The sequence below is a fragment of the Mastigoproctus giganteus genome, chromosome 13 (assembly GCF_048544385.1).
Source record: "Mastigoproctus giganteus isolate SK-2022 chromosome 13, ASM4854438v1, whole genome shotgun sequence".
Classification (NCBI taxonomy): domain Eukaryota; kingdom Metazoa; phylum Arthropoda; class Arachnida; order Uropygi; family Thelyphonidae; genus Mastigoproctus; species Mastigoproctus giganteus.
In genome coordinates, this window is record NC_143587.1 from 39,561,959 (window position 1) to 39,583,582 (window position 21,624).

Genomic DNA, 21,624 nt, shown 5'->3' on the forward strand with positions numbered 1-21,624 from the left:
ATGAAACAAACTTTGCACAATTTTTTTCCCCCCGAAGTCTGTGGTAATTACGGACCTTGTCAATTTCTTATTCACATTATACCACATGCTATCATTCTCAGTTTTAAATGACAGTCACCTGTAGTGCACTTTGTCAACCAACTGCAGGTCATCCAATTTAAGGATCATCTTCCACATCCTCTCCAACTTCTTTAACATGCTTAAACCATAAAAAAGTTTGTACTCAGGACAGAGCATTACCCCTTATAAGCTGTTTGTAACATTTTGTGTGTTTCAGGAGGAATTTCCCCAACTTTAGGCAAAACAATGTCAATCCATTGTTCCATTCTTTGGTTTCTGATGGTAATGTTAGACAGGATGCACAAAAAAAATCTATACAACAAAGAAATGTAAACCTGGTTTGGGCTAATGGAACTACCAAGGTCACACTTCTATACTTCTCTAGCATCCTCTCCTGGAGTGATACATTACTTTTAATTCAGCCACATTACTTTTTTGCTGCATTCTGTAGATCAGCCTTCTTTCTTGCTTAAGCATTATACTAAAATGATATAATAACTGAAAAATTGAAATCATATGTTTCTTCTGAAGTGAGATGTTCCGTACATCTTAACCACCAACCTATCAAATCAACACCTTTCAGTCAGCTCCATCCAGATCTGGTAGACTAGTGGCTAAGAAATACAAAATATTAATCCAGAAGATGAACACATCACCATAGGTACCTAATGACACTGAGCTATACTTGTTTCCCTATACTTAAATTTATTAAATAAACTGAACACATTAATGAAACCATCTAGCAGACATCTCATTACATGCCATAAAGAACTTTCAACGTAATTATAAATATAAAAAGGTACAGTAAACTATAAAAAATATATAAAATTAACACTGAAATTTCATGTAACTTAAAATGTTACCTTCAAAGTCTTGATCAGTAAAACTGGGATGAGTGATGCGAGCTCCTGGATCCCGTGGGGCTTCTTCTAAATTTACTGGATCCATTTTTAGTCTATATCATTCCCTACATAATTTAAAAGATAACAAAATAAGAAAAGTAGTTCATTTACATTATGTTTGATAATAATTCAGATTTCAGTTTTGAAGTAATGCTAAACTTTAACTCAAGCTCATACAAATCACATGTAGTAGTAGTGGCAAATTATACAAGTGAACAAGCTTATACAGCATAGACAAAAAAAGAAGCCAAACACTTCTAATTTCACCTGTCCAATTCCTTTAACAGTTTATCTAGTTGTTCCTTGAATTTAGTCAAACTACCCACCTTTACAGCTCCAGACAGGAGTTTGTTCCAATAACTAGCCACCCTCAGCCTCAAAGCAAATTTCTGCACATCCAACCTGTAACCATTCTTCCATAATTTAAATTTATGTCCCCACTCATGTGTAGTCTGAGGAAGAGGAAGCACTGCATCAGCACTGAGCTTACTCAATCAGTTCAAGGCTTTAAACACTTCAATCATTGTTGTTGTTATTTGGTTTTTAGCAGCATTAGCAACTAAGGCCATATTGCTCCAGGGATATGTGGTGGTCATTCCCTGACCTTTCCGCATCCTCCGTATTTGGTGGTCACGGGCTCAAACCCCGGTCTAATCAAAAAGCATGTGCCACGCACTGCTGCTCCTGCCCACGGAGGCGCAACACACCTCAATCAGATCACCTTGTACATGCCTAGTATCCAGATGCTGCAATTGGCAAAACTGAAGCCTTTACTCATGGTAATAGAACTCTTTTGTTCCCCTCACAAATCTTGTTGCTTTTCTCTGTACCCATTCCAACAGGTCCACAAACTTCCTAAAATGAGGCTTCCTGACCCATAAGCAGTACCTAAGTTGTGACCTTTTTTTTTTTTTTTTTTATGAAAACCCCAAACGAGAGGTATTAGAACTTATAGTACTTAGTACCGTGCTTGGGTTCGAGGTTGAGAAGACAAGAAAATGTATTTGTTGACATTAAACTTAAATTTCTGTAGACTGCAATTTTCAGGAAATACGTATGAAGGAAGGTTGTTCCAGAAAACAGCAGTTGAATATATAAAGAAGGAAGAAGAAAAGTTGGGTCTGTGAGTTTTGAGTTGGACAGTAAATGGATGTTGGGTGGTGGCGGCACGTGTTCCAACTGTTTTGAAAGAGAGAGAGAAATTATAGAAGCCAATTCAGAAGAACAGTGCCCATGGAAGTATCTGTAGAAAAGGCATGCAGCAGAAATAGTACATCTATGAGACAGCAAGTGAAGAGACTCTGTTAGAAATGAGTCATTAATTAACCTAATTGCCCTCTTCTGAATGGAATCTAGAAGCCTGAGAGAGGCTTCTAGATTCTCCCCCCCCCCATGTGGAAACAATATTCCAGGGTAGGATGGATTTGTGATTTGTACAGAGGGAACAACTGTTTGGAAGAAAAGTAACGCCGACAGCAAAAGAGAAAACCAAGTTTTTTAGATGCAGAGGAAGCAATATTTTTAATGTGCTTGTGCCAAGAGAGATTAGAAGTCAGGGTAATCCCCAAAAGAGATATATCATGTTGCCTAGAAATCGGAGTATCACCAAAGATAAGCAGAGGAGTAGAAGAATCCTTTTTGCAAGACATAAGACAAGACTGAGTTTTAGAAGAATTGAAATCAGCTAAGTTGTCTTTTTCCTCACTGGAGAATTACTTGGAGATCGGCATTTGAAGAATTGGTAGCAGATATTCAAGAAATTGAAGCTGTTTCAGCAGGGCAAGTTTTCTCAAAATGGAAATTGGAATACAATGTGCTATCATCGGCAAAACTATGGATAGGATTTCCAGTCAATGGCAGAAGGTCATTAAAATAATAGGAAAAGAGTGGGGAAAGAACTGAACCTTGGGGGACACCAGCATTAGAGGAGAAGTTAGAAGATACAGAGCCATCTACCATCACCGTCAGTGAGTGATCAGACAGAAAACTGAACAACCAATTACAAAAAACAGTTGGCAAACCAAAAGATGGTAGCTTGTTTAGAAGACCTTTATGCCAAACACGATCAAAAGCCTTTGAGATGTCAAGAGCAACTGTTTTTTTTCACTGAACTTTTCCATTGAATTTGTCCATAAATGGATAACATAAGCCAGAATGTCACCAGTGGATCGACACTGAAGAAATCCATACTGGCGATCGTTGATCAGGTGGAAAGTTTCTAGGTAGTTTAAGAGTTGGCAGTTAATTGATTTCTCCATTAATTTAGAAAAAGTAAAAGTAATTGACTGGAAATCCTATCCATAATAAACACATGTGTTGTCTAAGGGTAGCTAAGAATAGGAACAGGTGCATGTTTACTTGCATGTACACCAATGCTAGGAGTTTGGTTAATAAATTTGATGAATTTGAGGTATTGCTCAAAACACCAAAGGCAGAAATAATTGGGATATCAGAGACGTGGTGTCACACAGATATAAGGAATGCAGAACTGGAAATTGGGGAGTACAATGTGTACAGGAATAATAGACATGATAGGAAGGGAGGAGGGGTTATGCTATTAGTTAAGAAACACAAAATCCAAGGAAGTGAAGCCAGTCGACATCGCTGGACAGTGCAATGTCGAGTCAGTTTGGTGTGACATAAGCATTGGGAGATCAAAATTGAGAGTAGTAGTGCGTTATAAGCCAAATGACTCTGATGAGCATAATAAGAAACTGTACAGGGAAATAGAATGGGTCAGTAAATCAGAGAGTCTTATAATGGGGGATTTTAATTTCCCAGATATTGACTGGAATTTGTGGGTTGGTCACTCACACACCAGCAAGGCTTTTGTGGATTTATTGGATGATTGTTTTCTACACCAGCATGTTCGGGAGGCAACTAGAAGGAGTAATACTTTGGTTCTGATTATCAGTAGTGATTCTTCATGCATTAAGAATCTGCAGATAAAGGAACTACTAGGTGGCAGTGATCACAGTGTGCTGAAGTGGGATTTACTCAAAGAGGTAACTACCATCAGGGATAAAGGGAAGGGTTTTTGCTTTCGTAAAGGCAACTACAGTGGTCTGAGACAGTATTTAAATTCTATACAGTGGGACCAACTGATGATGTTACCAACAGCAAATTCAAAATGATAAGCATTCAAAGAATTAATCTTGGAAGCTACTAGGCTTTACATACCATCTAAGAAATATTGTTCAAAGTTTAGACCTAAACGGATGTCAGATAAAGTAACAAGACATATGGCAGAGAAGAAAAATGCATGGGATACTTATAAATTAATGGGTGACATGGAACTTTATGATAGATATAAGCTGGTCTGTAACCAAATCACAAAGGATATTAGTCAGGCAAAGGCAGATTATGAGATATCCTTGGCAAAGGATATCTCATAATCTGCTCAAAAAAAAGAGTTATTTATCTATGTAAACTCTAGAAGGAAAGGGATGAATCAGCTTGGTCCACTGGATATTGATGGTTCAACTGTTGATGATCCTGCTCAGGTGGCTAACAAACTAAATGAGTATTTTCCATCTACATTCACCTATGAGGCGTTATTCAGGGAGGGGAATGCCAGAGGTGAGTTAAACTCACCTCTGGAGATGTGCAAATGTGACCCGAATTCACAAAGGAGGATCAAAGGGCGACACAAGTAAGTATAGACCTGTTAAGTTTAACTTCTGTTCCAGGAAAATTAATGGAGGCACTGGTTAAAGAAGCACTGCAGAATCATCTAGACAAGACTTTAGTTATAGCACAGACACAGCATGGTTTTGTTAAGGGAAAGTCTTGTCTGACCAATTTGATTGGATGCTATGATGTGGTTACAAAAGAACTGGATGCAGGAAATAACTTTGATATCATATATTTGGATCTTAGAAAGACTTTTGATACTGTTGCACATAGAAGACTGCTGCACAAATTGGAACAGTGTGGCATTGGAGGCAAATTGCTGCCATGGATAAAGGGATGGTTGAGTGGGAGAAGGCAGAGTGGTAATCAATGGACACTGCTCATCGTGGACTAATGTTATTAGGGGTGTCCCTCAGGGTTCAGTGTTGGGTCCATTGTTGTTTTCTGTATTTATAAATGATATTGACGATGGTATATCAAGCTTAATGTCCAAGTTTGCAGACAATACGAAGGTTGGCAGGGTTGTTAAGGACAGTAATGACAGTACGCTGATGCAACAGGATCTATAAAAGTTGAGCAGATGGGCTGAGAGGTGGCAAATGAAGTTTAACATTGACAAATGTAAAGTACTACATATGGGAAGCAGTAATCCCAGAGTAACATATCAGCTCTGTGGTACTACACTGACAGTGGTAGAGAATGAAAAGGACCTGGGGAGTAATTGTGCAGGCAGATATGAAGTTTTCTGAGCAGTGCAGATGGTCTGCAAGAGTAGCCCATGGTGTCTTGTCAATGATATACAGAATTTTTCTAGCAGGGATAAGGAGGTGATTATCCCCTTGTATAAGGCAATGGTCAGACCACACCTTGAGTACTGTATACAGGTCTGGAGGCCTCTTTTTAAGAAGGATGTAGAGCTGTTGTAACGAGTACAGAGAAGGGCAACAAGATTAATGAATGGAACAAAGGGTTGCTCTTACGAAGAAAGGCTTAAATTTTGCAAATTACAGTGTCTGGAGACTAGGCACCTGCGAGGTGATCTGATTGAGATATATAAAGAATTGAATGCTTTCAATTGAAGGCTTTATATATCTCAATTTCAATCCATCAGCATTGAGCAATGCATGCTCAGTGCTGATGGGATTCTTCCTGTTGCTTAGAATAATCATCTGAGAGGGCATAAATTCAAACTGAGCAAAGTGAGATGTAGGATAGATGTAAAGATGTTTGCCTTTAGCCAGCGGGTAGTTCGTTCATGGAACAGACTTCCATCCTTTGTTGTGGAAGTTGACAGCCTAAATAAATTTAAGGCTGAGCTGGACAGGTTTTTGGAATTGAGGGGTGAAATGGGAGTGTTCAAATTTCCAAGCAGAAAGAAAAACGCCTTTGGAATAAGAAAGTGAAAAAAAGCGGCAAAGAACAGGAGTAAATCCAGGAGCACAGGTTTTAAAAACAAGTGGAGAAATACCATCAGGATCTGGAGCTTTCTTAGCCTCAAGATCTTCATCAAAATCCTTCTGACATCCTTTTGACGGAAGTCCACAAGAGGCATTAGCATTAGTAGAGGCATTTGATGCAAGAAAGCAAGCTTATGCAGCATCAGCCAAAAAAAAAAAAAAAAAAAACCACTTCCACTTCACCCCTCTGTTCGTTCAAAATACCTGTCCAGCTGAGCCTTAAACTTATTTAGGCTATCAACTTCCACCACAAGGGATGGAAGTCTGTTCCACCAACCAACCACCCGCTGGCTAAAGGCAAATTTCCGCACGTCTATCCTACATCTGTCTTTCCTCAATTTGAATTTAATTTATGCCCTCTCAGGTGATTTTTCTGAGCTAGAGGAAGAATCCCATCAGCACTGAGCATGCTTAAAGCATTCAAGGCTTTATACACCTCTATCAGATCACCTCGCTGGTGCCTAGTCTCCAGACACTGTAATTTGCAAAACTTAAGCCTTTCTTCATAAGAGCACCCCTTTGTTCCATTCACTAATCTTGTTCTTCTCTGTACTCGTTCCAGCAGCTCTACATCCTTCTTGAAATGAGGCCTCCAGACCTGTATACAGTACTCTAGGTGTGGCCTGACCATTGCCTTATACAATGGAATAATCACCTCCTTATCCCTGCTGGAAAAATTCCTGTATATCATTGACAACACTCCATGAGCTACTTTTGCAGCCCGTCTGCACTGCTCAGAGAACTTCATATCTGCCTGCACAACCACCCCCAAGTCCCTTTCATTCTCTACCACTGTCAGTGTAGTACCACAGAGTTGATACGTTGCTCTGGGGTTGCTGTTTCCCATGTGTAGTACTTTACATTTGTCAATGTTAAACTTCATTTGCCACCTCTCAGCCCATCTGCTCAACCTTTCCAGATCCTGCTGCAGCAGCATAGTGTCAGTAGTGTCCTTGACAACCCTGCCAACCTTTGTATCATCTGCAAACTTGGACATTAAGCTTGATATACCATCATCAATATCATTTATAAATACAGAAAACGATAATGGACTCAACACTGAGCCCTGAGGGATTCCACTAATAACATTAGTCCACGATGAGCAGTGTCCATTGATTACCATTGAATGAAGTGTGTTGGGAATGGTGAGAGGTGTTTTACCAAGATCATTAATACAAGAGTTGGAAGGAAAATGGGATGCCTGCAGGTCAGCTTTATCCTTGGCTGAAGTGACAACAGAACCATCTGGTTTTGACAGAGGTGGGAGCAGAAATGGGCAAAAGTTGTGGCCATTAGCCCCAACCTTTGCCCAAGAGAAGAGACAATCACCAAGTTACGATCTGAAATGCCTAAAGGACCACTCACTTCGCCCGTGTACTTAGAAGGATTTTTTATGAAAAAAAGATCAAGTGTGTTGGTTGTATGGTTAGGACTGTCCGGTATTCTTGTAGGTAAATGAACAATCTGTGCAAGGTCATTAGTAATTGCAAAAGCCTCTACATCTCAACCAGCAGAGTCAGTGTGACTGGAAGCCAGTGGGAGTTGTGAACATTAAAATTACCAAGGAAAATTACCTCACCATTAGGAAAGTTGGACTGGAGAAAGTAAGTTGCAAAGAGAGGAAGTCGAAGAGCTCCAAGTGATTAGTGGAGTTGGGAGAATGGTAGATACAACAGATGAATTTGACATAATGGGTAGAGAGATTTTAAGTCAGAGAAGATCGAAAAGAGGAGATTCCAAATTACGAAGTCTCTAACGGACTTATGCACAAGTACTACCTTTTAGGCGAAAGGAATCATACAGCAAATAATTTAGGCAATTGAGGTGAGCAGTAGTTGAATCAACCGATAACTGAGATTCTGTCAGAAAAAGTACATGAGGGTTTGGCAGACTGCAGTGGAAATGGACATCGTTAAGATTAGAATTGAGACCACGTATATATTCTGAAATGAATCAGGAAGTGTTTGGGAGGTTTAGATCTTTTCGTAGATAAGCTTACTCTATTAGTTTGACAATTCATGGTGTATTCAATAGTAAGAAAAAGTGGGGGACATGCTATATGAAGTAATGAAATTTTTGGATAGGGCGTACACATGTTAAGAATATATGCAGATCTTTGACATAACGTGGCCTTTACAATGCCCTCTGCATACACACTATTCAGACTCCCTCCAGTCACTATCTGGCAGAGTAGAGGTAGCAAGACTATACACTAGCTGATTCAAAAGTTTCCTAAAGAGTTATCAATATGTTCGGTCCGGTGTATTAACTAGTGGCCAGCTTGCAAACTGTTTTAGAGCTGTACACTTGAAATGTAAGGAAGATTGGATCTCACCGTGATGTCCATCATAACCTCAAAAGTCATCAGTCATACTGCATGATGGAAGAGATGGGGAAGGGTTAACCAGAACTTAGCTCTGGAGACTAAACATGGGTTCCACCACTTCAAACCTACAATAAGCAAAATGGTGGTATTGCACCGGTTGATGAGAGTCATCTACCACCTAGTATTGCCTGGTAACACAGAGGGGGGTGGCATTCCTCCATTTGGTGTGGGCACCACACATTTCCCCTGCCTACATTGGTTTGCACCTGGGTGGTCACCCACAGTGTGCTTGTGCATGGGGGCTATACCCAAGATTACTAAAAGTCCCACCATTGTGAAGGTGTAAGCAGAGGATTTGGCTGTCACAGACCGTCTGGACTTTGCCGAAATTGGTTCCACTTCACTTGAGTGTCACCTGAATATCAGTTCCATCAGCGTTTTAGGCTCCCAGGTAGCAATTACAGCTTGTCTGAGATATCTGAGAGAATGTTTGTGACAACCTCAAGGACTGCCCATTTCCTTACAAAATGGGATAATAAAAACATCATGAGCTGTCCTGACAGTTTGTCTGCACTGCTAAGAAAACTTCAAATGTGACTGCACAATTAATCTCCAGGTCTTTTTTCATCCTCCACTACCCTGAGTGTGGAACCACACAGCTGGTACATTAATTGGGATTACTGTTCCCCATATGAAGTTCATTGCACTTGTCAATATAAAACTTCTATTGCTGCCTAATTTGTCTAGATCTTGTTGCAATATCATACTCTGAATACTGTGATTAACTATCTTGTAAACACTTGTATCTAATAAATATAGAAAAGAACAATGGGTCCAGAACTGAATTCTGGGAGACTCCACTAATAACATTAGTCCAAGAAGAGCAGTGTACATTAATAACCATTAATTGTCCTCCCACTCAACCATCCTTTTATCCATAGCAGCAACTTGCCCTTAATGCCACACTGTTCCAATTTGTATAGCAGTTTTTTTATGTTCAACTGTACGAAAAGCTTATCTAAAATCTAAGTATACGATGTCAAAATATTTTTTGCATCCAGTTCCTTTGTTACTGTTATATATTCAATCAGATTGGTCAGACAAGATTGCCCCTTAACAAATTCATGCTATGATTGTGGTATCCCCCTCAAGAACTCGCATCTGGTGAGTAATGGCTAATAATATTAATAACTGCATTCCTGTCTAGATGATCCTACATTACTTCTTTAACCACTGACTCCCTTATTTTACCTGGAACATAAGTCAAGCTAACAGGTCTGAAATTACTTGTGTCACCTTCTGAATCCCTCTGTGAATTGGGGATACATTTGCACATCTCCAGTCCATAGGGACTCCACTGAATTCAGGGATGCTCTCATGATATGGCTAATGGTTTGCCATATCATGAGAGCATTTGCTGCCTCCTTTAATATAACTGGATAGATCTCATCACCCCAGGTACCTTTTTTTACAGTCAGCTTCAGCAACTGTTTCTCCTACACTTTCCTCTCATTTATCACAAAATCATTGAGCTCCCTACCAGAATTTGATATATTTCTGGTGTTCCCATCCATAAAAAAATTCCTCATGTGTGAATGTCAACAGCATCAATATAACAGCTATAAATTTTTATTCTTCCCCCCCCCCCCAGTAAAGACTAACTGTAATTAAGGGACTTTAACTGACTAATCTAAAAAATTCTGTTAGATAGTCAATTAGTCCATAATAAAGACATGATTATACAAAATATATATTTTAAATTATGATTCATTATAATGGTGCCAACATTATAATGTTGGCACCATTATAATGGTGCCAACTAATTTCAACCTATAAAGGAATAATATATTCATCTGACTGTGATTTTTAAAAAATAAGTTAGTTAATGCACACAGTGCATTACATTTCATATGCATTAGCAAACAGTAATAATTCATGATTCCAAAAAAAAAAAAAAAAAAGAATGGATTTTATGCATCAATGGAGATGTTTAGTTTCTGCAGATCCACCATATTGTCCATTCATTCTTACATTCAGCACATGGCAACAAACATAATATCCAGTGCTTCAGCTATGATATACAGTATGTGGATAGCTATGTATGAAAAAAAAAACAACAAAAATTTGTGGATTTATACTTGTCAAAATTTAATGAAATTTGGGCGAGCTCAACAAATTCTACAGGAACTAAGTAGAAATGTCGTGAAAATCTTTAAAAAAAAAAAAAAAAAAAAAAAATTACTCCCACAATATAGTATGAACTTCTTCACCATGATTAAAATTTATGGCCCCTATTTCTGAAATCAAAACAGTGAAAATTTTGCCTTCATTCATTTTACTATCCCCTCGTGGGCTTACAGACCTCAATCAGACCTATAGACCTCAGAGGGGACCCCTCTAAAGTGTCTGCATGTCTCTAAGGTGTCTCGCTGTAACACACACATTTGAAATCTTTTCTTTTATGGGCACTTTTCCAGATCTCACTAAGCAGGTTACATACCTTTAGACCTTTTCAAGAAGTTCAATGTCTCTTTTTCAGGTGCAGTTTCCATACTGGGATACATACATTGAAACTTCTCTTAACGGACATCTCTCTTTAATGGACATCTCTGTACAACGGACATTTTCGAATTCCCCAACTCTCCTCTATTGGTTTTAAGGTGTTTTCAGCTTCTATCTAGCGGACATTCTCTGTAATGGATGCGGACAGGTAATCTGCACTGTTTCGTTTAGATTAGCACTTAATTTGATCTCCCCATAACAGACAGTGGGCGAGCTCACAGCCCTTTTTCTAGGAACGTTTCTTCCACGTATTGCCTCAATCGTGTGTTTATTTTCTATTTCCGATTCTCTGAATTTTTATCAAGGCTTACGTCGCGGTTCTAAACCTTTTTTCAAGAATTTTAAGGCACGTGTAAAACTTCTGATGAATTTGGTGTGGGGTGGGGGGGATTTTGTCGGCCTTTCGTCTTTTGAGTTTCAGTTTTCAGTTTTGTCGTGTGAAGTGCACAATGTCTTCTCGTAAACATTTAACTTTAAAAGATAAAGTCGAACTCATTAATGCGTATGATCGGCAAAAAAATAGTGTTTGCAATCTCGCTGCAAAATTCAAAATCGGGAAGACGCAGGTAAGCGACATCCTAAAGGAAAAAAATGAACTGCTCAAACAATTTTGGCAACACGTAAATGATCAGGTTCAAAAATCATTCCCGAAAACTGTTGGACTTCAAATTGACACTGTTACATATGAGTGGTTTTGTCGTGCACGTGCTAAAAAAAAATTCCCATTAATGGGCCTATTATTAGGGAAAAGGCTTTGGAGGTTGCGAAATCTATGGGAGTAAATTAGTTCAAAGCTTCTGTGGGATGGCTAGACAAGTTCAAAACTCGGCATAAAACTTCTTGGAAACCGTAAGTGGTGAAGGTGGATCTGTTGATACTGGGGTTGTAACAGAGTGGACCGTCAAATTGGAAGATTTATGTCATGATTTTCAAGCTAAGGATATTTACAACTGTGGCGAAACAGGATTGTTTTTTAAAACTCTTCCTGAAAAAACAATGAGTCTAAAAAACGAAAAGTGCCAGGGCGGAAAAATTTCTAAGGAACGCTTGACTGTACTATTGTGTACAAATATGCTGGGAGAACTTTGAACAACCTCTTGTTATAGGAAAACCACAAAATCCTCGTTGTTTCAAGGGCATAAAGTTGAATCTTTTGAATGTTGACTGGAAGTCTAATAAAAAAGCGTGAATGACACGAGATATCATGAGCGAATGGATAAGTCACTTTAACCAAAACACGATTCTTCAAAACAGAAAAATTATTCTTTTCATGGATAATGCTGCATCTCACCCGCACATTGAATTGTATCATTCAAATCGTTTTTCTGCCACCAAACACATCTGCAGAGTGTCAGCCCTTGGATCAAGGGATAATAAAAAATTTTAAACTTCATTACAGAAAACGTGTATTAAGACATCTCATTGCAAACATGAACGATGTAACATGTGGGCGTGACCTTGCAAAGAAACTCAGCATCCTAGATGCGATTCAATGGATTTCCTCTTCAGTAAACTCAATTAGAAAACAAACTGTCGTGAACTGTTTTGTAAAGTCTGGCTTCTCAAACGCAAAAATTGAAGTTGTGAACAGCAATGTGGAGCACCAAGAAGAACAAGAACTTCAACATCTATTGATAATGTACGATACTTCTGCTACAAGTGACCCTGACTACAAAGATATAGACTCGAACTTCACTACAGAAGATGGTGCTCTAGATATCAACGACATTATCATCGATATTTTTCAAGTTCCTCATGAGGATGAAGAAATGGAAGGAGGTCATTCTGTCGAAGAACATATTAACAACGAACCACTGATGAAAATAGAAGAAGTACTCATACAAATCAATCGTTTAAAAATGTTTTTCGCCGCTGAAGAAGATACTGAAGGACTTTTAATGGTTTTTTCACTTCAAACAAATGTTGAAAACAAAATTATCAGCCGGAAGAAGGTGCAGAAGAAAATAAGTGATTACTGTATGTATTTTTCTTAAGATAAAAGTCATAATATGCATAGCACAATTGTATGTATATTATTTACAAAAATATTGTTCAAAATCTGTATATATTTTAATTTAATTTTACATTAAACGTTTAACGATTTTTTTTCTTTTTTTTTTTTTCTCCCTCAGGCTTCTTGTTAGCGGACACCTCTCTAATGGACACATTCTCGTTCCCCATGGCTGTCCGTTAGAGGGAAGTTTCACTGTATATGGTCCTACAAGTGTCTTATACAGTGAGATAACTTCCCTATCTCTACAAGAAAATAGGACACCATGAGCCTTCATTGCAGCCTGTCTAAACTGCTTGGAAAACTCCAAGTGCAACCATAGCATAACTCCAAAATCCCTTTCTTCATGTTTTTATTCAAACCACGAAATACATGTTACTTTGGGGGTTACCATTCTCCTAATTTCACAGCCTTTCATCTTTTTTTTTTTTTTTTTTTTTTGGCATTAAATATAGTTATTATTTTCTGACCATTCTTGAAGCCTGTCAAAGCCATCCTGAAAGAGTGCTCGGCCAGTCTTCACATCATCTGCAAACTTTGAATTCATACCTTGTATCCCTTCACAAATGTCATTTATGAAAATAAGGACAACAGCCCCAGAACTTATACTTGAGAGACCCCACTCCTAATGTTAGAGTAATCTGAAGAGTAATTATTAATCACAACCCTCTACCTCTTGTCTGCAGCCATTCTGTAATCCATCTTAGAATCTCATCCATGATCCCCAACATTTACAGCTTATAACAGCAACCTCTCAAAAGGGACTGGGCCAGATGTATTTCTAAAATAAAAATAATCATGGTCGAAATTATTTCCTACATCCAGCTCCTGAGTAACTATGTCAAACTAACCAAAATAGTTTAACATGATTTCCCTTAACAAACCTGTATTGTGTATCCTTCAGAATTCCATTTCAATCTAAATATTCCTGAATTGCATTCTTTATCATTGCCACCATGATTTATCAGACTGACCATCACTCTTAGAACTAGCTTTATGTATTGGCAATACACTAACACTCCAGTCAAAAAAAAAATCTATCCCGAATTAAATGATGCCCTCATAATTAACCTTAATGGTTCAATGCACTCTGCTGCCTGCCTCCATCCAAATTACTGGACTATGCCATCAACTGCAAGAATCTTACTTGCTTTTAGGCTTCAAAGTTTTCTAATAAATTTTTCTGCTGCAATTTCAGCATTGTTAAATTCATACTGCTCATCCTTACTTGCACAGCCTCTCCTCGCTACCAAGGGTCTTTTGTCTATAAAGTGCAATGTGAAGTACCTGTTCAATTCTTCAACAACATCAGCTGGGTAATCCAAGACTTTTCCACACCCATTATGCAAGGGTTCAATCTGTTTCATTTTCTTATTTGTATTCACATACACAAAAAACTCCGTCTCAATGCTCTCTTAGCTAATGATTTCTCACATTTAGTGTTTGCCAACCTAACCTTTTCTGTGGTATATTGCAGATCAACTTGTAGTTATAGCTAAAAATTGTGTAACAAAGGGAAATGAAAAAAAATTAGCACGCACTTCAGTACTTTTCGTAATTCTGTAACTCACCTCTCCCTTTTTTTTCTGCTCTATTAGACTGGCCAGCTCTATCTCGTCATCCTATATTTTCATAATGGTATATATGCATTCATGACTTCTGATTCAGCTGAATAATGAATTTAGCACTTTTTTTTTAAATTTCAAATCTTATATTATTCCTCCCTATCAGGTCTGGTGCTTGTCTTGATCATATCCTAACAAATGCCTTATCAGCATAAAAAACATTTCCTCCTCCTTTGATTCTAAATACAGACCCTTATAAAAAAAAAGCATATTTTGATATTGCTGCTACCCACCCTCTGCTCACTTCAATTACTCAACAATATACTACTGGCTGGTTGGTTTGGCTTTTTTGTGACATATGGGCTTCTTAAGCCATGATGCACAAAAGACCAAGAGTGAAATACGTTAAAAGTCTGTGGTAACAAATAAATAGGTCACCATATAAAATTGTATAAATACCAAAATCAAGTAAATGTCAATGAAAACAAATACAGAAAGAGATGTATACAATACCTATTTAAAATGCATTTATATATATTTTACAAATTTATAATTTTTAAAATTAAATTCTTATTTCTATTCAAAATTCTCCCAAATCCATCTCCATGTTTTTAATTCAAAACCACCAAGTGCATGTTATTTTATTATTTTATTTTCCTTATTGAAATAAGGAAAAATAAAAGGGGAAAAAAATACTGGTTTCCCACCATTCTTCATCTGTGGAGAATTGTGTAGTCACTAATTCAATTTTCTGGGAAATATATTTTGTAAAAAAATAACAGGTTGTACTGGATCAGGTTGTTTCCCTGGGACAAAAGATGATAGCAACAAAGAATATTCTTGTACACATTGGTACTAATGATATTAATACAAATGTTAGGATTTACTTAAAAATAATAAGACAATGTTAAGAAAAAGTCACAACTCAATATTAAATTTGAAAATGTCTACTATTCTCATTAGATTTATCAATAAATTTAGCCATGGAGAGTTGGTGGTTAAATTTTTCTCAGAATGGTCAGTGCTTGTTAATAGAAGAGATGGTTTTTACAGGGATGAGACACTCAAATATAGGGGGAGGAGGACACAGAGTAAGAGATTAACAGAAGTAATTTTTTGCACAGTTTCTACTGGGTCATGCAACAACCTGGAAAGCATTATGTTGAGGATTCCAAAGCCTGCTGAATACCCTCAAAGTTACCAATAGCAAAAACACATGCATGTACACTAATGATAGGAGTATAGTAAACAAATTTGAAGTACTGGTTAAGTAATCAAATGTGAACATTATGGCAACATAAGAAAGATCGTGCAACTCAGAGAAAGGAGATGAAGAATTTGAATGGTGAGTAAAATGTGTGGAAAAAGGAAACAGGACAATAGAAGCCATGCTCTTTGCTAAGAAGCACATAGAATTTAAAGCAGTGTACCTGGTTGGGTATGGGTTGCCAGTGTAATTTTGAATCAGTTAGGTGTGACATAAGCACTGAGAAAACAAAAATGAGAGTAGCAGTATGTCATGGCAATATGGGGGGGGGGAGAGTGCACGAGCGAGCATGTGAATAAATCATAATTTCATAATAGGGTGTTTTAAATTTCAAGGTATTGACTTGATCTTTGGATTCAACAATCACACAGTAGAAGAAATTACAAAAGTCTTCTACACAAGGCATCTCAGAAAGCCAACAAGAGGCAGCAATACTCTTGATATGATTATCAATAGTAGTAATACTTCATGCATCAGGGATCTTCAGATAAAGGAATATTTTGCATCCACATTCAGGCAGAAAGTAAGTTTTTAGTAGTGGGAATGCCAGAGGTATCACTGATACTCTGGTAAAAATCGACTTAAAGTACAAGTCAACACCTAGTTTTGGACCTTGGGAAGTCAGAAAATTTATCAAATGTCATACATGTTTGATATCAGAAAATATTAGAATATGTTAAGTATATAGCTGATGCTGTCCAATTTGTTTTATTTCAGTATAAAAAAATAGATGATGTTTGCAAAACTATTTGATTCAAACTGAGAGCAAGATGGATATTTCTTAGAAACAATAAAAAATGTTTTAAAATTATTTCAAGTTATTAACAATTTTTTTCCCATATGTAGAAACCTAACATGACCCATATATAAGGCAAACCTGTATTTTTTGATTTTGAAAACACACAAATTTCTCACCTTGTGTACACTATACCAAATTCCAACTCAAGAGCTAAATGATTTCATGAAAACTAAGGAATGGAAAAAATATTTCCGAAGCTAAAATAAGGCACCTGGGTTGGCAGAATCTATCCAATTATACAAAAATATGCATAAAAAAAAAAGATAAGTAAGCCTTTAGCCATAATGATGAGTACATCAGTGAATTCAGGGAAGATCACTAAAAAGTGAAGATGTGCAAATATCTCTCCTATTCACCAAGATCAAAGAACGAAGTAAGTAATTACAGGCCTGTAAGTTTGACTTTTGTTTCAGTGAAAATAAGAGTTAGTGTCTAAAGAAATAAAGCACAATCATCTTAACAAGAATGCAGTTATACAGCAAATACATAATAGATATGTTAAAGGCAGAGCTCATCTGAACAAAAGGATCAGTTACTAATACATAATCACAAAGGAAATGATTGCAATAAAATTATTTTCACATTGCATACTTAGAATTCAATAAAACTTTCAATACATTTCAAATGAAAGACCTGTACAAATTTGAGCAGTGTGACATTAGGGGGTATGTTACTGTTATGAATAAAGAGATGATTGGGTGCCAGGTGACAGAGTGGTTATTATGTGATTAAACATAAGAACCACTCTCTTTAATCTTGATCAATATGCCAATAGAGCACAATAATCAGGATTACTGCTACCCATGAACAGTATAACCTTACATTTGTAGCCAACCGGGCTAGCCAGGTGGGTAAAGTGCCTGCCTGGCAACCCCAAGGTCGCGGGTTCGAATCCCGCCTCGGGCTTGGATCAAAGTACTGCAAAAACTTTGGGAGGTGCACTATGGCCACAGAAGCCGATGCGCCAACAACTACCTTACATTTGTTAATGTTAAACTTGAATTCACTTCTCAGTGCACTGCCAAATTTTTCTAGATAGTGTTACAGTAGCACACCCTCATTAATTTCATTTACCACATTGCAAACCTTCATATCATGTGCAAACTTGGACATTAAGCCTGATATGCCTTCATCGATATCATTAATAAATATAGAGAACAACAATGGGCTCAGCACTGAACCTGGGGGATTCCACCAATAATATTAAACCAAGAAGAGATGTGACCATTAATAACAACTGTCTTCTCCAACTCAACCGTTGCTTTATCCATAGCATTTACTTGCCCTTAATGCCACATTGCCTCAATCTGTTCAGCAGTCTTTCATAGGGAATGGTGTCAAAAGCTTTACTGAAACCTAAATATGACATCAAAATTATTTTCTACATTGTCTCTTTGTTATTGCTTCATAATATTTACTATAACTGAAGAAATCTTTATTGTATACAGAAGGGACATTGCTGTACACAACACCCTTCACGGCTACATGCCAGGGGTTTATATGAAAGTAATAACATAACATAATAACCAAAGATGAGAGAGAAAGAGGAAGTGAGGGAAAAAAACCGCATTATGACCAAATATACAACATGATTAAAATCTTGAGCACACAAATGACAAATTTACACATGAAAATATATTTACAACAGCATGTTGGCTTACTTAACTCTTGATTACAATATAACTGCATTACTGTCAAGATGCTGCAATACATCATTAACCACTGACTCCCGATTTTCCCCGGAACAGAAGTTAAGTACAGCAGTTATACAGGTCTACAATTGTTCATATTACACTTTGATTTCCCCCCCCCCCACACACACACCAAACTTTAATGAATAGGGGGCATGTGCAAACTTCCAATATTTAGGAACCTTCTCAGAATCCAAGGATGCTCTCATAATTATGGCCAAAAGCTTCTGCAACTGGATAGATTCCACTAGTCACAGGTGTCAATTTCAATTTCTCTTTCACTTTCTTCTCAGTTATAACAAAATCATTTAGCAGCCAGTTATAACTTGGTGTACATCTGATGTTCCCATTGCTAAAACTTCACATATGAATGTAGATGCAAAATATTCATTTAGTTTGTCAACAACCTAAACAGGATTATCAATAGTTATGCTACCAATATCTGGGCCAATTTTGTTCATCCCTCTCCTAATGTTAACATAAGCAAAGAATTCTTTGGTACTTTTTTTTTTTTTTTTTTTTTTTTGCATTATGCAGATTATGAGAAGTCAAGAACTTCTCATAATCTGCTTTATCTTGCCTAAGCCCTTCAGTAACCTGACTGGAGACTACTTTGTAGTTACTGTAGGTTTCCATATCATGTGCTAATTTATAATCATTGCAAAAATTTAGCTTCTCTGCCACTAATCTCATCAATTCATTTGACATCCATTTAGGTCTAAACCTTGAACAGTATCTTTTTGTTGGTATAAAAAGCTTAGTAGATTCTATGAATGCCTGAATTCTTCACTGAATACCTTCCACTCAGAAAGTGCAGTTGTTCCCACTGAAAGGAACATCAAAACTGTCTAAGACTACTTAGTCACCTTACTGTAGTCACCTTTATGTAAGTAAAATCCTTTTCCTTTGCCCTTGACAGTAGTTACATGTTTAAGTAAATCCCACATACATCAATACACTGTGATCATTACCACCCAGTGGGTCTTTTATCTGTAGATTCTTAATGCATGAAGAGCTGCTGCTGATAATCAGATCATTTACAAGTACTGCATTCTCTTTTGCCCCCTCTAAAATGCTGGTGTAGAAATCAGTCATCCAATAAATCCACAAAAGCCTTGCAACAATGTAAGTGACCAACCCACAAGTTCCAATCAATATTTGGAAAGTTAAACTCCTCCATTATAAAACAAATCTGATTTACTGGCTCATACTATCTGTTGGTATGTTCATTATACTCAGTACAGTCATTTGGCCCTTTAACAATCCTACCCTCATTTTTTGTTTTCCCAGTGCTCATATCACACCAAACTGAATTAACATTGCATTGCCTTACATTTTATGTGCTTCTTAACTAAGAAGTGCAACCCCCCCCCCTCTTCCTGCCTCTTCTTTCTAAGCACATTATACTCCCCATATTCAAATCTTGCATCCCTTATGTTTGAGGGACACCATATCTCTAATATTATTACAATGTCTACATTTGATGGCTTAACTAGTACTTCAAATTTATTTATTATGCTCCAAGCATCAGTGTACATGCAACTGTTTTTAATCTTAGTAACCCTAACACAGCCTATGTATTTGCTTGTTCCATGAAGACCCTCACAGCAGGCTCTGGAATCCAATACCTTGCTTTCCAGGCAGCTGCACATTCCAATAGAAGCAATTCAAGAATTACTGCTTACAGAGCCATAAGCAGAGGTGAAGTCTTCCACCTCTGCTGTGGATGCTAATAAACTATTAATCTGTGTCTCCCACTAAACTAGTAGTTTTCCAACCCACCTAATGTTGCATCCATGGCATCAACAAATATTCTTGCACCTCTTCTGTTTAACCGTGTCTGATTCCTGTAAAGTATCTTCTGTTAACAAGCAGACTGCACTGAGAACAAATATCCCATGAGACCTGCATAATTTCTGAAGGGCAGAATTTGTTGACAACATTCACATCGTGTACTCTCTCCTATCATGTTTGGGAAGAATTGCAGACACTTTTAAATTTAATCCTAATTTGTAGATTGTTCTCAACATTGCCCTATACTTGTTGAGTAAATCCTCAGATCTCCTACTGTACTCTTAATAGCAATAGTACCAACGTGTAAAACAATAATCACATTCTGTGTCCTTAAAAGATGATACCTTCTCAACATCATTAACTTTTGCCTCAGGTAGACATACCCTGATCCTATTCCATCTGTCCTTTTTACAAAGCATATTTCTCTTTTCCCTGACAACTGAGTCATTGACAACAGCTACCTCCTGTGGGACTAGTGTGCCTTCTGCCATGGAGAATCTTGTTGTGGCTTTTGTTGCCTGAGTGTGCTGGGTGGCTGAGTGCTTGAAGGGGTCACCCTTTTTAATTTCTTAGAGGTCATCTACTCCTCCTCAAGTCCAACAGAACACTGATTTGGCCCCTAAGTTCCTCACACTCTCTACAACACACATGGCAAAAATAATCTTCCACTATGGATAACTCAACCATAAGTAGCAATACGAATGTACTCTAAGTAACATCCCTGTTACTTTGAGCTTTTTGCTTTGCTGCTCTTGTTTGAGGAATGATTCTTGTGCAAATTTAATTAAAAATTAAAATTCTCACGTAAGTTAAGAATATAACACCACAAATTATCACCAGGTTATGTTACATATTATATGTACAATATGTTTCCAAATGATGCTACTGCATTATAAATAATACTACTGAAGTAAGAATATAGCACCACATGTCATCAACAGCTTGTTACATATTATGTGTTATGCTATCATGTTTCTAAATAATACTTATTTAGAAACATAAATATTGTCTTCCTTCGTTAAAGACAAAAAAATATATATGTAATACCCTATATGATTAGAACCTTCAAGCTACTTATTTACTAGAATTAAAACACTACAACTGCCACTACTATGCACTACACTAAGTTACTAATTGTGAGATATGATGTTTGCACTGAAGTCATGGATAACAAAGGCTCTACAAATATTAAGTTGTTACTTACTAAATCCTTAGCTCAATTTATATATCACTAATAAATGTGACTACAACTACTGAAGTTTGGAGGAATCACCCTAAATGTGGGAACAATATTCCATGGAGGCACATTTGAGACTTGTACAGACTGAGTAGTTGTTCAGAAGAAAAGTAACACCAAGATAAAAAAAAAAAGAAAGAAAAAGAAAACCCAGTTTTGCTATGCGGGATCTAAAAATGAAGGGCCCCCATCCCTTAATATGGAAATTTGTGTCCATGCACATTACCCTAGGACCACAGCCAGCCCTTTCTGTGCCACAATGAAGAAATCCACACACAATGAAGTTGCTAGAATTATTATCAGCATTACATTTTTATGCA

At 37.3% G+C, this 21,624-nt stretch overlaps 1 protein-coding gene across 2 annotated transcripts in view; it reads right to left on the reverse strand.

Annotated features, from left to right (window-relative positions):
- Positions 1-21,624, reverse strand: part of Ndae1 (Na[+]-driven anion exchanger 1) — a 490,785-nt gene that overhangs the window by 317,206 nt on the left and 151,955 nt on the right. For both annotated transcript variants that reach the window (XM_090387778.1, XM_090387777.1), the window contains exon 3: positions 924-1,027. In XM_090387778.1, coding sequence (XP_090243904.1) covers positions 924-1,008 — 85 coding nt within the window. In that variant the 5' untranslated portion in view covers positions 1,009-1,027. The remainder of the gene's footprint in view (positions 1-923; positions 1,028-21,624) is intronic.